The sequence below is a fragment of the Penicillium oxalicum genome, chromosome VII, assembly GCF_001723175.1.
Source record: "Penicillium oxalicum strain HP7-1 chromosome VII, whole genome shotgun sequence".
Lineage (NCBI taxonomy): Eukaryota > Fungi > Ascomycota > Eurotiomycetes > Eurotiales > Aspergillaceae > Penicillium > Penicillium oxalicum.
In genome coordinates, this window is record NC_064656.1 from 23,993 (window position 1) to 37,400 (window position 13,408).

General features: G+C 53.0%; 4 protein-coding genes across 4 annotated transcripts; 2 read left to right on the forward strand and 2 right to left on the reverse strand.

Annotated features, from left to right (window-relative positions):
* Positions 1-841: 841 nt before the first annotated feature.
* On the reverse strand, positions 842-2,791 carry POX_g08537 (uncharacterized protein; the record flags this gene model as incomplete). The annotated part of the gene is made up of 5 exons (XM_050117308.1): positions 842-946; positions 1,019-1,117; positions 1,210-1,988; positions 2,089-2,518; positions 2,612-2,791. The coding sequence occupies 5 exons, from the start codon at positions 2,789-2,791 to the stop codon at positions 842-844; spliced, it is 1,593 nt and encodes a 530-aa protein (XP_049965452.1).
* A 1,686-nt stretch (positions 2,792-4,477) lies between these two features.
* Positions 4,478-5,535, reverse strand: POX_g08538 (uncharacterized protein; the record flags this gene model as incomplete). The annotated part of the gene is made up of 3 exons (XM_050117309.1): positions 4,478-4,651; positions 4,729-5,079; positions 5,167-5,535. 3 exons carry the CDS (start codon positions 5,533-5,535, stop codon positions 4,478-4,480), a joined length of 894 nt encoding a protein of 297 aa, XP_049965453.1.
* Positions 5,536-7,085: 1,550 nt separating this feature from the next.
* POX_g08539 (Copper amine oxidase 1) lies at positions 7,086-9,280 on the forward strand (the record flags this gene model as incomplete). Its single annotated transcript, XM_050117310.1, has 3 exons — positions 7,086-7,414; positions 7,510-8,086; positions 8,150-9,280. 3 exons carry the CDS (start codon positions 7,086-7,088, stop codon positions 9,278-9,280), a joined length of 2,037 nt encoding a protein of 678 aa, XP_049965454.1.
* A 1,505-nt stretch (positions 9,281-10,785) lies between these two features.
* On the forward strand, positions 10,786-13,344 carry POX_g08540 (uncharacterized protein; the record flags this gene model as incomplete). The annotated part of the gene is made up of 6 exons (XM_050117311.1): positions 10,786-10,788; positions 10,843-10,910; positions 10,978-11,221; positions 11,288-11,350; positions 11,424-11,735; positions 11,824-13,344. 6 exons carry the CDS (start codon positions 10,786-10,788, stop codon positions 13,342-13,344), a joined length of 2,211 nt encoding a protein of 736 aa, XP_049965455.1.
* Positions 13,345-13,408: the final 64 nt, after the last annotated feature.

Genomic DNA, 13,408 nt, shown 5'->3' on the forward strand with positions numbered 1-13,408 from the left:
TTCGCTAGGATGTAACGCGGATAGATGGCCGATGGGACTGGATAAGGTTTGACCCAAAATTCACTTGCGCGTGCATCTGAAAAAGCCTTTAGTGATTCCACGCTGCCCGTGGATCAAAATTTCACATGCAGGCGCTCCCTCCATTTATCTAATTTTTCTTGTCTTTGCCAGTCACGACCTCTGATTTAACCTAAGGGAGACATCTTTGTGATCGCGAACCTGTAAAATCCGTAATGCAGCACAGCATTTACCCACCTCCCCCCAGCCTTGCAATCTCCAACCAATTACGATTGTCTGTCGTATTTATAGGTGGATCTGAACTCGACATGCAATCTATCACTGGATACCGTAAAAATATCATACAAAAAAGCAACCGAGTCACCACCGCCGATGGAGATTCAATGCAGCTCATTGTAACGCTTGACGTCTAGTGAGGCCAAACATGATACAGGTAATCTCGAGGATGGGATGTACCTGCACGATGTGCAATATGCCGTCGGCACCCATGAGATTAATGAGGCAAGAAAACAAGATCCAGCCAGTTGGAATTCGCTAGAGAGAAATCTCTTGAGCCTCGATAATGTAGACTGGTCAACCGGCAACCTTGACATCCTCAGGCAAACATCCATATACCAAGAAAGGTGCAAGCTATTCCGCTTGGAACGGAGGCCGGATGAGATTGGCCGCTTCCCTCCGCTTGATCTCGGGCGAGCAAGGCTCACAAGGCTATTTATCGAGTGAACACGAAGCTTGCCGAGATTTCGATTGCCCGCAATGAGCCTGTGCCTGTTCCTGCTCTACAAAGCAGAGCGAGAAGCACTGTCATGGAAGGTGGCAAACATCAGCTGCTACGGCGCCCGTATGGCTCAAACGGGAATGCCGCTGCCACAGCGGCCATGATGATGTATAAGGCAGCGCAAATGAATATGGGAACAGGGGTATTTGTCTACCAAGGGTAATCAGATTTAGCAACATAATCTTCTAGAGTTGGTGAACGAGGTCATTGATGACAACTCACGTTGGCAGCTTGCCCCACCACCGCACTGACAATGCCCATGATCCGATTCAGTCCAATGGCTATACCGTTGCCGGTTCCACGATGTGCAGATGGAAAGACCTGAAGGACGGGGCGGATCAGTATGAATTAGGTGAAACAGAGGAATATGGGCTAATTCGCAAGGTGCGCCCGACTCGGGGGAATCACAATACCTCTGGAGTATATGCATAGAGAGTACCATAGTAGATATTCAGGCAAAATGAAATCGCGCAGGTGAAGCCAAGATTCTGGCCGGCTGTGCGAACCTGCGTGTAGCAGAAGAAGAAGACCATAGTGACCAAGGCCCCAATGATCATCGTTCCCCGGCGACCCCAAAACCAGCGAGAGCGACACATAAATCCTGCTAGAACGGGGCCAAAGATCGAGCATGTGTTGTTGATCGCATAGTTTCGCCAGGTAATATACTGGCTATCTTGCCCCAATGCAGCCCCCCGGGTGGACAAATAAGACGGGAGGAAGACATTGTACAGTGGATATGCTAGACCGATCAAGAGCCACGAGAACCACACCAGTGTGGTCGAAAGACCTATACGGCGCGTGGAGTACAGTCCGCGAAGATGGGTCATGACTTCTCCGGGAGAGAAGAGGCGCTTGGAAAGACTGACTGCAGCTCCAGAGCGCGTCTGAGCTGTGCCACAAGCCTCCAAGCGTTCGAGTGTGAGCCCACAAGGCCGGTTGTGCTTGGTTGCAATGTTCTGGAGCACACGAACGGCCTCGGCATCTCGCCCCTCGGAGAGCAAAAACTTGGGGGTCTCCTCCAGTCGAATAATGGTGATTCGCAGGATCGAAAGAACAAAAACGAGCGCCCCCGAGGCATACCAGACGTAGCGCCAGCCTTGATTATTCGCTCGTGTGCAGTTTGTCTCTTCGTCGCATGAAAAGTTGGGAAGGAAAACCCACGCAAAGAGGCCAGCGATCAACTGTCCCAGGCCTGGCAAAAACGGCGCGAGTCCGTCAGTTAGCCATTCACCGTCACCTCGACGAATCCCTTTGTCTCTTTGCGCCTCAAGCTAGATTTTGGGAACACTTACCCCACCAGGCCGCCATCAAAGTCAAGAGCCACTGGTTCTGACTCGGTAGGTATTCTAAGAAGACAGTTGTGTCTAAAACGAGGTTTCCTCCAGCCCCGAACGCACTCAGACACACAAAGAGGCCCAGGGTGACCCACGAAGGCGCTGCCCCAGCCACAATGGTGAAAATCGATGAGACAAACAGGGACACGTTGAAGGCGAAACGACGGCCGATGATGTCTGCGGAGAAGCCCCAGAAGATGGCACCGATCAGCATGCCCATGTAAACTGCGATTGTCAACCCGGTGGAGTAACCAGGACGGAATTCCAGCTGGGCTTGATGGGAGATAATAGACTGAATCAGCAGGATCAATGAATCTACCGCGTATCCGAACCCATTGAGGCAGAACAATTTCCAGTGGTGCTTGGTGAATCCGATCTCGTCAATGGCCTAGACCATTATTCCAGGGTCAGCTTCAGCGTCAATTCCGACAAATGTCTACGTATGAGAGGGAACCACATGCGCTGGCTCCGGGCCACCTACATCGTTCACCAAGATCATCTTAGCAGCCAGCACCGAATCAACGTTTTCTCCACTGAGCAAGTCATTATCGCCGTGACCGAGGGAACGATCTTCCGTGACTGAGCGAGTGTATTCTTTCTCATGATCCTTGGTCTTGGTTGAGGACTCAAGGCCCGTCCCCGCGTTCTGTTCCACGTCCATCGTGTCACTGTTGTGGTCCGGTGGGGGTGTGTCGGTCGATCAAGTTGATTAGGACGAAAGGCCCGCTTTTCAAATCCCCTTGCAAGGAAGCCTGATGGTGGTCCAACGCTGTCGTGGGCAGGTTTGAGAACGGTTGGATTGTGAGTTGCGCGAGGGGGTGGAAGAGCACAGGAACCAGCCGCCGTAGGGTGGACAGGCTTTGGCCCTCCTTATATGCGTGCACCCCATGGCCATTCGACCATCAGACTTACGCTAGAATCCTCTCCGATTTCTCTTTGTGACAGGCAAATCAGCAGAGAAGGAAAGGCTTTTCCTGGGAGCGTGGACATGGTCTTATTCGCAGCTATCACCCACGATTCTACTTTACCATTTGGGGGGGGAGGTGGGCCGCGGGTGCCAAAGCAGCACATGGGAAGGGATACGGAAGAAAAGATGGAAGGAATGCGGAGCCGGCAGACCAGTGAACGGTTGAGATGGATATCCACCCGGCCTCCAATCGCCTGGCACCCAGATGATACTTGGGTGAACCACAAAACGAACGCGGCAACCAAAAAACCTCTGCCAGTTGGAATTGGAGGCAGGAGACACAGTCCAGGGCAAGGAAGTCAAGAGCTGGAGACTCGAGCCTCCCAGCGGCTTTGAAAGCTCCACGCGGGCCGCCGATTGGTGCCGAACGGCAGTTGCGCCGCGCCAAGTGGGGGCGTTGCCTCGACGGGCACGACGATCAGTTCTTCGTCCACAGACGCTGTAGTCGAGACTCAGTCACTGTGGAAGATAGTTTTAGTACTATAACATCAGCCCCGCTCAGCATGGTGCAGTTTTTCCTGGCTCGATCGCTGATACTCCCTGAAACAGGTGGGCCAAGGTCAGTAGCGGAACAAAGGACGTCCCACCGAGGATAGTACTAAGTACCGTTCTGAAGATCTGTGGAGTCCATACTCTTCACAAAAGACCTCCATCGTACAAACAGGAAGTTCCGGAGGATATCTCTCAACGTGAAGAACTGTTACGACTAGTCTACACTGTCCGTGGAGTTTCTCCACGAGGGAAACACACTGCCCGGATATCCAGTAATACAGTAGTACGCACAGACCGAATGCCCAGGGAGAGAAACACCGAGGTACAGTCGAGCGGTGGCCCAGCCGCAATAACACAGTTCCTCGCGCTTTGTCGAACATCGTCATCAGCGCTCAGTTAAGGTCAGGTATCGACCTGGACCAATGGGCGGTTTTGGCTGTCCGCGTAGTTCAATAGTATTATTAGCCTACCATCGCGAGATCCTCTCGGCGATACTGGCGACCCGGTATGCAGAGATATCAATGATGTATAAAGAAAAACCTCCACGTGAGCGCTATGAAGAGACTCGTGGGGAAACGGATTATCCTACGTCCCAGCAATAGGGTTTCCAGATTCTTGAAGACCGTAAGGTGGGGACACGAGGTCAAACTCGTGTCAACTTCAATGCATACAACTTGAGCCGCCAGACCCTTGCTTCATTTGGGTGATTGAAAAAAGGGCATGGTTGAGTTGAATGACTCTGACCTGTCTTGGGAAAGAAAAAAGTTGATGAGCCTGTAACGTGACCTTCCATATCCACTAACATCAGAATCATCTTGGACTTGAAGTCTTCCAGGCAAAATTCCATGCCACAGCTGGTTTGATTTCCCATGAAGATGCGTTCTTGACTCATTGACGGGCCTTCACAAACTGCAACAAGGCTGCATTCACCTCGCGCGGATGGGACGCGCTGAGGAAATGCGCCCCACCTTCGATAGGCACCAGGTTCGCAGAGGGCGACGATGTGAAAAGTTGAATCTCCTCTTCCGCGTTCGCCAGCGAGTACACGGCGTCTTGTGTGCCCTATGATGCATGTGTTAGTCATCTCGTGTGATGTGGAGGTAGTGGGACAGTATGACCCGGGCAGAGGCGTGGCGTACGTGCAACCACAAGACCGGACACCGCACATCTGGCAGGCGAAGATGCAATCCCCCTCGCTCTGCAAGATTGATGGCTGCCATGCGAATACGCTGACGGCCCTCTTCCCCCTGATAGTTGGCCTTGATGGTCTTTCTCCAGAACTCTTGAAGCTCGGGCGAGACCTTGTTCAGTCCAATGCTCATGACAGAATCGCAATACGCGTCGTCTGGCTCGAAGGAGGCGGTGGGCTCGGAGCTCGCCCACTGTTTGATGAAGCTCGAAACGATCGCTGGACCATCCCAACAGTCCAACTTTCGGGTACGTTCAGACTCACCGTCCATTGATGTACCCAGGGGGAGAATTCCTTGAATCTAGAAGTCGACAATCGGGTGAGACTATCAGTCCTCGTTTTCGACCCCACAGATTTCACATGGACAAGCCTCTTGTTTGTGGCGTACCTTATCCGGTCGCAACAAGGCCATCTGCACCGTCACCCAACCACCTTGGCTCGTTCCCAGGACAAAGGCACGATCGATTTTCATCGCGTCCAGGACCTGCAGATTCATCTCCGCCGTGTCCCAGTATGTCCAGTGCTCTCGCGTGGTCCGGGTCTGTCCATGGCCAAGAAGCTCGATTGCGATTAAATTTACGGCTGCCGCAAGTTCTTCGTCCTCAAATTGAGCGCGGTAGAGCTCCGACGAGGTAGTGAAGGCATTGATCAAGACGACGGTCGGTTTGGCGGGGTTGTATTCTCGTGGCATCTGATATGCCGCGTCGATACCCCCCAGATGGGGCACGTGAATGGTCCTGATCCCGGTCTTGGTCATTTTCCAAGGCGACAATTTTTCTGTGATTTGGATTCTGCGGCTTCAAGGCTCCGTGGGTTAGTTTTGTTCACCAGAGATCTCGGCTGCAACACCAGCTCGCGGGGTGTTTCACGAGATCAAGTGGGGTCGCTTGGGGCCCTCGGGCCAAACCCAGCTTGTCGGCCATGCACCGGTGAGGGGCGATTGCTCCTGAAGATATGCTTAAGATGCCGGTCAGCTCCTCATCTCTGGTATCCTCAGTGACATGGTAATGTTATCTGAGCGGCGTGTCGCTCTGTAGGTCAAAGATCGCACATGACCATGCACACCAGCGTCAATATCTGGGGCAAATTGTCGCAGAACATCAATGCGGGCCCAGTTTCGGGTGCCGTAAAAGATTGACTACCAAGAAAGATGACCATTGTTCTGACAAGCTTCCCAAATTGTGCCTCGGCTATTCAATTGGTGATGGGCGACATGGATTGGCTGGCTGCCGGTTCTCAGCGCAATCTCGTTCAAGCAAGTAGGCTTCCCGCCTAGAGACCGTGGCTGAGCCGTCGCCCCTCCGCCTAGACAATGGGAGCTAAAAGCAAGTACAGCTTTGACCCGATAGCTACCTAACCCATTGTGGTATTCACCACTGAGTTGACTCCACAACGCTGCGAGGAGATGGAGGCTTTATCGGCACAAAAATGACGGAATCATATGAGTGAGCCGAACGAGAGGAAGGGGACAGTTGATCAACAAGTTGGTGGACTGGATCGCCACGTGAATTGTTGCGGGAAGAAGAGAGGAACCGAGGGAGGTCCTGGCTCCACTCAAGTCTTCCCCGCCCTTCGTCATTCCGTCCAGATTCCGAAGGGATTCCGAAGGGCCGCGGGACGTTCCATGCATCACCAAAAAGACGCCGGGAATGTCATAGATGGTAGTGCATTGGGCTCGAGTCAACCACATATTATCATGACATGCTGCTCTGCGAGAACGCTAGTAATACCTCGATAAGTCTGTTAATAACAAATCACGTACGATATCTACAGAGCGGTATTGTCAATCTCAACCCCGCGGATCACTCGCGGAAAAGCGAATGACTGGGTAGACTGATGTTGTCACATCTCGTGAAGCCTCACGGAACGAGCTCTCGGAACATTCCGAGACATCGCAACGAATCTCTGATCTGGATTTGAGGACATGACCCTCCGATTGGACTTGGTTCTGTGGAACTTTGGCATCACACAAACAGCTAACGGGGACGCATGGAGGATGATAGGGATATGCAAATCGCGGAGCGGCCAGCGGGAGAGCGAGACATACTCTGCAAGGGCAAATGTAGTTGACTTCGGCTGAGAGTGCAAGCCGAAGATACCGCATTTAAGCTCCATTTATTCTAGTTAAATCAGGGCCTCAGAGCCCACCCGTGAGCCTCTGTCGTCGACACAAACCTTTCAGGAGCATAAAGACGACGCAACTGCCAGGTTCCGCTCGAAAGACTTGGAAGTGTCTCTCCTCAGATACCAGCGTCGTTCTTATTATCCTCATTTGTGGGCGTCGCTAGTCCCATTTTCTCAGTGACCATGATTCATCCCCTCGCCATTCTCTCGGAGACCGAGACAAATCTCGCCCGCGATGTCGTTCGAGAGGCTCATCCTGATACAGTCATCGATTTTCGTGAGATTTTTCTCCAGGAGCCCCCCAAGGCGCAATTGATGGAGTTTCTCATGGTTGAACACGCCGGACGGTTGAGTCCAACAACTCCCCGGCCCCCTCGATGGGCCCTTTGTCAGTACGATGTCATAGGGAGCGATCGGATCCCACAGTTTCACGAGTCCATCGTCGACGTAGTGAACTCGAAGCGTGTGAAGCATACCGTTGTGGGTAAACAGCACCATGCCAGTCTAACCTTGTATGTGATTCATCCTCTCACCAACACGGAAAAAACTTCACTGCAAGTGACTGCCCCAGCGATGGATAACTGACGGCTCGAATGAACCGCCACAGAAGCGAGTTCGACGTCTTGGTGGATCGCTGTATGAGCTCAGAATTGTTTCAAGCCGCCCTGGCGGAATTTCGCTTGCCCGACGGCTTCGAGGTAGTGATTGAGCCCTGGCCTTACGGTGGTCTCGATGATACCGACGAGAACCGGCGCTACTTTCAAGGTCTCTGTTTTGCCAGAGACACTCGATCGGGGAACCCGGACTCGAATTTCTACTCTTATCCATTGCCCGTTATCCCCGTCATGGATGCGCACACTCAGACAATTATCCGCGTCGACCGTCCCGCAACAGGGGGTAAAGGCGATGGCTTGGCGGCACAAACATTCCAGGCCGACATCATCGGACATTGCAAACCATCCGAGTATGTACCCGAGTTGCTGCCAGAAGGCACTCGCCAAGACCTCAAGCCGTTGAATGTGGTCCAGCCGGATGGACCGTCCTTCAAAGTAACAGACGAATCCTTGGTGGAGTGGCAGCGATGGCGCTTTCGAGTGGCATTCAATCCACGAGAAGGAGCTACGATACATGATGTCTGGTACGATGGTCGCAGCGTAATGCACCGTCTGGCGATAAGTGAAATGGTAAGACCACTTTTTCCGACGCGATTCCCCCTTGTACTGCCACAGCGAATGCGAAGCTGACAGTCGCTCATCTTGGGTTTCACTCAGACTGTACCATACGCCGACCCTCGGCCACCATTTCATCGGAAGCAGGCTTTTGATTTCGGTGATGGCGGTGGCGGAAACATGGCGAACAACCTGTCGTTGGGTTGTGACTGCCTTGGTGTGATCAAATACTTTGACGCGGTGATCACACAGGCAGATGGCACCGCTCAGAAACTGCCCAATGCTATCTGCTTACACGAACAGGATAATGGGATCGGATGGAAACACTCCAATTGGCGTACGGGTCGGGCTGTGGTCACACGGCACCGCGAACTGGTCATCCAGTTCATCATCACTTTGGCCAACTACGAGTACATCTTTGCGTACAAATTTGACCAGTCCGGTGGTATCACCGTGGAATCGCGGGCGACGGGCATTCTCAATGTGGTCAACATTGATGATGGCAAGACGAGCGAGTATGGTAACGTCGTCAGCGGTGGAGTCCTTGCGCAAAACCATCAGCACATTTTCTGCGTCCGTATGGATCCGGCCATCGATGGAACGAACAATTCAGTTATGGTCGAAGAGTCGCATCCCGTCCCTATGAATGCGGCGACCAACCCTCACGGGAATCTCTACCAGGTCAACAAAAAGACCGTCGACCAAGCCACCTTCATAGATGCCGCCCCTCACCTCAACCGTACAATCAAGATGGTCAACCCACACAAACTCAACCCGATCAGTGGGAATCCCGTCGGGTACAAGTTCATTCCCCTCGCGACACAATTGCTCCTGGCGGACCCCAAATCTGTGCAGGCTCGTCGCGCACAATTTGCCCAGCATCACGTTTGGGTGACCAGGCACCGTGATGGCGAGCTTTATGCTGGTGGACGCTATACATTGCAGAGTCAGCATGAGGTCGAGGGAGTGGCTGATGCGGCGCGTCGCGGGGATCGCGTGTCCGACACAGATGTTGTCATCTGGAACACGTTTGGCATCACTCATAATCCGCGCGTAGAGGATTGGCCAGTGATGCCGGTCGAGATCTTCCAGTTGATGATTCGACCAGCCGACTTCTTCACGGCTAATCCATCAATCGATGTGCCATCCAGTCGGAACGGTTCATCGCGGCTAGTGGATTCGGAATGTTGCCAAAAGGCTCGTATATAATAGACAGACTCTGCGCGGCCAATTCCTGTTGCATCGCCATCTCGGACTTGCTTGAGGCAGGAATGGGTACATACGTATATGGGTCGGGTATTTCAAGGCAACAGGGCCAGTCTTTACCTGGTCTGATAGTTTTTGAGGTCTGGCATTACCGCCGTACCCCATCCATACCTACCTCATCTTTGAAAGTTGCAAGCGAGTTTCTAGAATAAACGGTAATCCCTACCTACCTGCCTTGCAATGACTGCCGTACTATGAACACGCAGGTTGCGAGCTGTACCTTCTTCCGAAGACGCAGAGTAAACGTTACGTGTTCACGTATATCTTACCATTCGTCCAGCGGTCTCAAAAGAGACCCAACCAAAGCGGAACCTACACGGTCCTTGGCTAGTAAATACCCGCAAATAAATATACAGAACATCAACGGTCCAGTCCACAACTCCACATCACAGGCTATTCGACTTGAGCGAAGAAAGTCGTCGGTACAATGTGCCGGGGAAGGGAGGGGGAGGGGGTGTCAACCCGACAGTATGAAATCCCTGCGATGCGGTCCATTCCACCAGGAGTTCACATCATCCAGACTCACAAAACGAGTGGCTTGGCGGGTGTTTGGGGCTGAGGACGCTTGGCAAGGAACATTGCCCGCGGGCTCGCCCCGTGCCACTGCTTTGAAGCCGTCATTTACGAAGCACGAATGCCTGGCAACGCCTGGCGTGTGCGAATTTCGATGTAACTGGATATTCTTAATGATCCCGGTGCAAGTAGATCCAGAGCGAACATTGGAAATCGAATGACTTGCCAAGGCCGATCCATGAGGCCGGATGCCAGAACAAGGGTGCGCGCTGGGCAAAACCCACTGTCCTTATGCGCCCCGCCTTAGCTGGTTCTTCACCTTATCTCCAAATAGAGTCCATGTCTTGATACGAAGGCCCCTCTCTCGAGATAGCGCCGCCAGCAAAGTTATGAGTGCATGGGTCCAGAACGCGCCGCTGCAGACACGAGGCATGACGGGTGGGGGCTGAGACTAGCGTTACATTGTTAAAGCGCAGACCGCGAACTGGACACGATGGCAGGCATTAGGTAGATCCGGTCAGTCGATGTGAACGAATCGTCATCTGACCCCGAGCAGTCTCGATGGGTGCAATGGAGCGAGTGTTTCCACGTCTGCTCAAATCACTCTGCTCTCATGTATTCGTTCAGTGCTATCAAAGATGTTCTCATTTAGCAATCGTCCGCCTCAGCTGCCCGTTCCGGGCAAACGTTACCGAATCACTAGCGCCAGATGTGATGGTCATTGGTTGCCGCCGACCTAATCCTGGCCAGCTGGGCAAGCCCGAATCTCCCGTCTGACTGCAGGTCACATGGAGTGACGTGCTCGTATCGGGCGAAGTCAAGCGAGGAATGGCTTTCAGCCTTGGCCGTTGCTGGATGAGACCCTCTGGGTGCATTCTGTCTTCTCCTCCAACTCGCCTTCAAGTTGGTTGTGTACGGTTTTGTTCGTTCCGAGAATGGTATGTTGAGACTCATGGTCCCGAATGTTTTCAAAGATCTCACAGTCGGTGCAGGATTCGACAGAATGGGAGTTACCATTCCTGCAAGAGGTATACACTCCTCGAGAAGCTCACAAAATAGAGTCAGTAGATCTCCAGAGACCCCGTGGGGCGGAAAGAACCTTCCACAGCTAACCTCACTCGCGACAGCTTCGTTTTCGTCCACGGTCTGAATCCACGCGGTCGGAATGATCATCCGTTTCAGACTTGGACTCATGCAAATGGCAAGTTCTGGCCAAGAGACTTTCTCGCGGAGGATATTCCCTATGCGCGCATCTTTGTCTATGGGTATAATTCAAGCGTCACCAATCCGCAGAGCATGTCGACGGCGAGCATCAAGGACCATGCCAATACATTGCTCAACCTATTAGACATGGAGCGAGTTCCACAGTCGGTACGTGTCTGCTCTGACCCCTGCGATTTTTGCCAGTTGATAGAGTTCTAACAAAAGAGGATAAAGCAATCAATGCCCCCGAAGATTATCTTCATCGGCCATAGCTTGGGGGGTCTAGTGATTAAACAGGTAGGGATATCACCCACCATGCGCTGGGTAAATGAGGCGCTCACTTTGGTTCTCAATATTTTGCTGGTCACAGGCATTACTTAATGCAAAAGAAGACCCCAAGTACGGCTCGATCCGAACCGCAACTTCTGGCCTGGTCTTTTTCGGTACGCCTCATCGGGGAGCCAAAGCAGTTGAGCTGGGTAAGATCGCAGCACGAGTGGCCCGTTTTGTCTCTACGGGTCATGCAAGCAACGATCTGCTGAATTGCTTGGAGCATAACTCCTTGTTTACGCGGCAGATGAGCGATCGCTTTCGGCATCAACTCGAAGACTATCGAGTTGTCAGCTTCATTGAAGGAAAAGAAGTGCTGCTCGCAGGGGCGGGTCCAGCTTCTGTCAGTCATGTAAGTAACAACTCTGTTTGTTCTCGAGGAGCACTTGGGTTTGGCCTGCTCGGTGTCGGCATCTTGGCTCATGAAATATGGATTACAGCTGGTAGTGGAGGAAGAATCGGCGGTGCTGGGTCTATCAGGTCTTCGGGAAACGCAGCTCAAACTCGATGCCGATCACTCCCAGATGTGCAAAGTGGGATCCCGTGGCCCAATGTACCGACTTATCAAGGGCAACATCAAACAACTTGTTGACCAAGCTCTGTTGTCCGAGCAAGGCTTCATTCCGCAGCCCTCGCCAGTCCCACAGGCGGGCAATGGTGGCCCTCCACCTCTCCCACCGCGGTTGCACTCCAACAGCAGCGCGCCATATTCTCCACCTTCTGGGCGGGCAATCGAGTCTGGACCAAAAGTGGTTGGAGCGCTGTTTGCGCCCCTGGACAAGGACCCGCGATCGATCAGGTCTGCCGAGCTAAAAAATGGCGGCAAATGGGACGACGCCCGAACTCTGGACTACGAGATCTTTCAAGAACATCTGCAGTTGCTTGGTGCCGACCACGCCAGCACCCTGACGGCAGCATATCAGCTGGCGGAGATTGAGCTTCAAGCAAATTACTTTGAAAAGGCCAGTGAATGGTGCCAGTGGGTGACGGACAATTCACGTCGCGTGTTTGGGAATCAGCACCCGCTACCCATCCGCGCCGAGAGTCTAATGAGCGAGATCGTGTGCCATCGCGGTCAGTATCAGGAAGCCGAGTCAGTTGCCGCCAACGCGCTTGCGCGTCAACAGATGAGCATTGGTGAAGACCATCTGGACACATTGGAGACGCGACGGCGTTTGGCTCTGGCGTATAACCTCCTGGGTCGCAAGGATAGCGCCGTCCAAGCTGCCAAGAAGCTGACTGACTCCCTGCGGCGATTGCTGGGCGAGAAGCACATCAGGGTGATCTCCGCCGTGCTCGATACCTTGGAATACACGACTTGGATCCAGGGACAGGAGACAATTGTGTCGCATCTTATATTATCTCAGGAACTAAAGGAGGCATTTGAGCTATTAGCTCGCATTTATGAGGAGTTGCGGGCGGAATTGGGTGATCGACATCCGGTGACGATTCGAGCCATGTCATTGCATGCCCGCGCGCAGGCGCGTGCTCAGCAAACCTTGGAGGCGTCAGAGACCTATCGTCGAGCACTGGCTCTTTGCGAAGACACCTGGGGGGCAGAGCATCCGTTGACAATGGAGATTGTGGGCAGTATGGGCGTCATGTACGCCCTGCAAGGGATGAAGCCTTCGTACCTGGGTGGAAGTTCCCCATCCGAGGCTATTCCCTGGATGGTGCGGTACCTCAATTGGGTCGAGCAACGTCGGGGCCTGGAGAATCCCGAGACACGAGGCGCCCTCGAAATCCTCGGGAATCTGTATATGGCTGCACAGGATTACGGGAAAGCCGAAACGTACTACGAACGCGCGACCGCGGCGTGCCGAGGCGCATCTGCAGACCCTGTCATGCAGCAAAGGATTTCTAATAATCTCCAAATTTGTCAGATACACAATGGGTTTTTGCGTCCACGGAGTTTTGGAACGGGCCTTGGGTCGGTTCTTTCTCATCTCAAGAAATACTGATTTGGGGAAGAGAGAGAGAGAGAGAGAGAAAGAAGAGAGAGAGAGAGAGAGAGAGAGAGAGAAG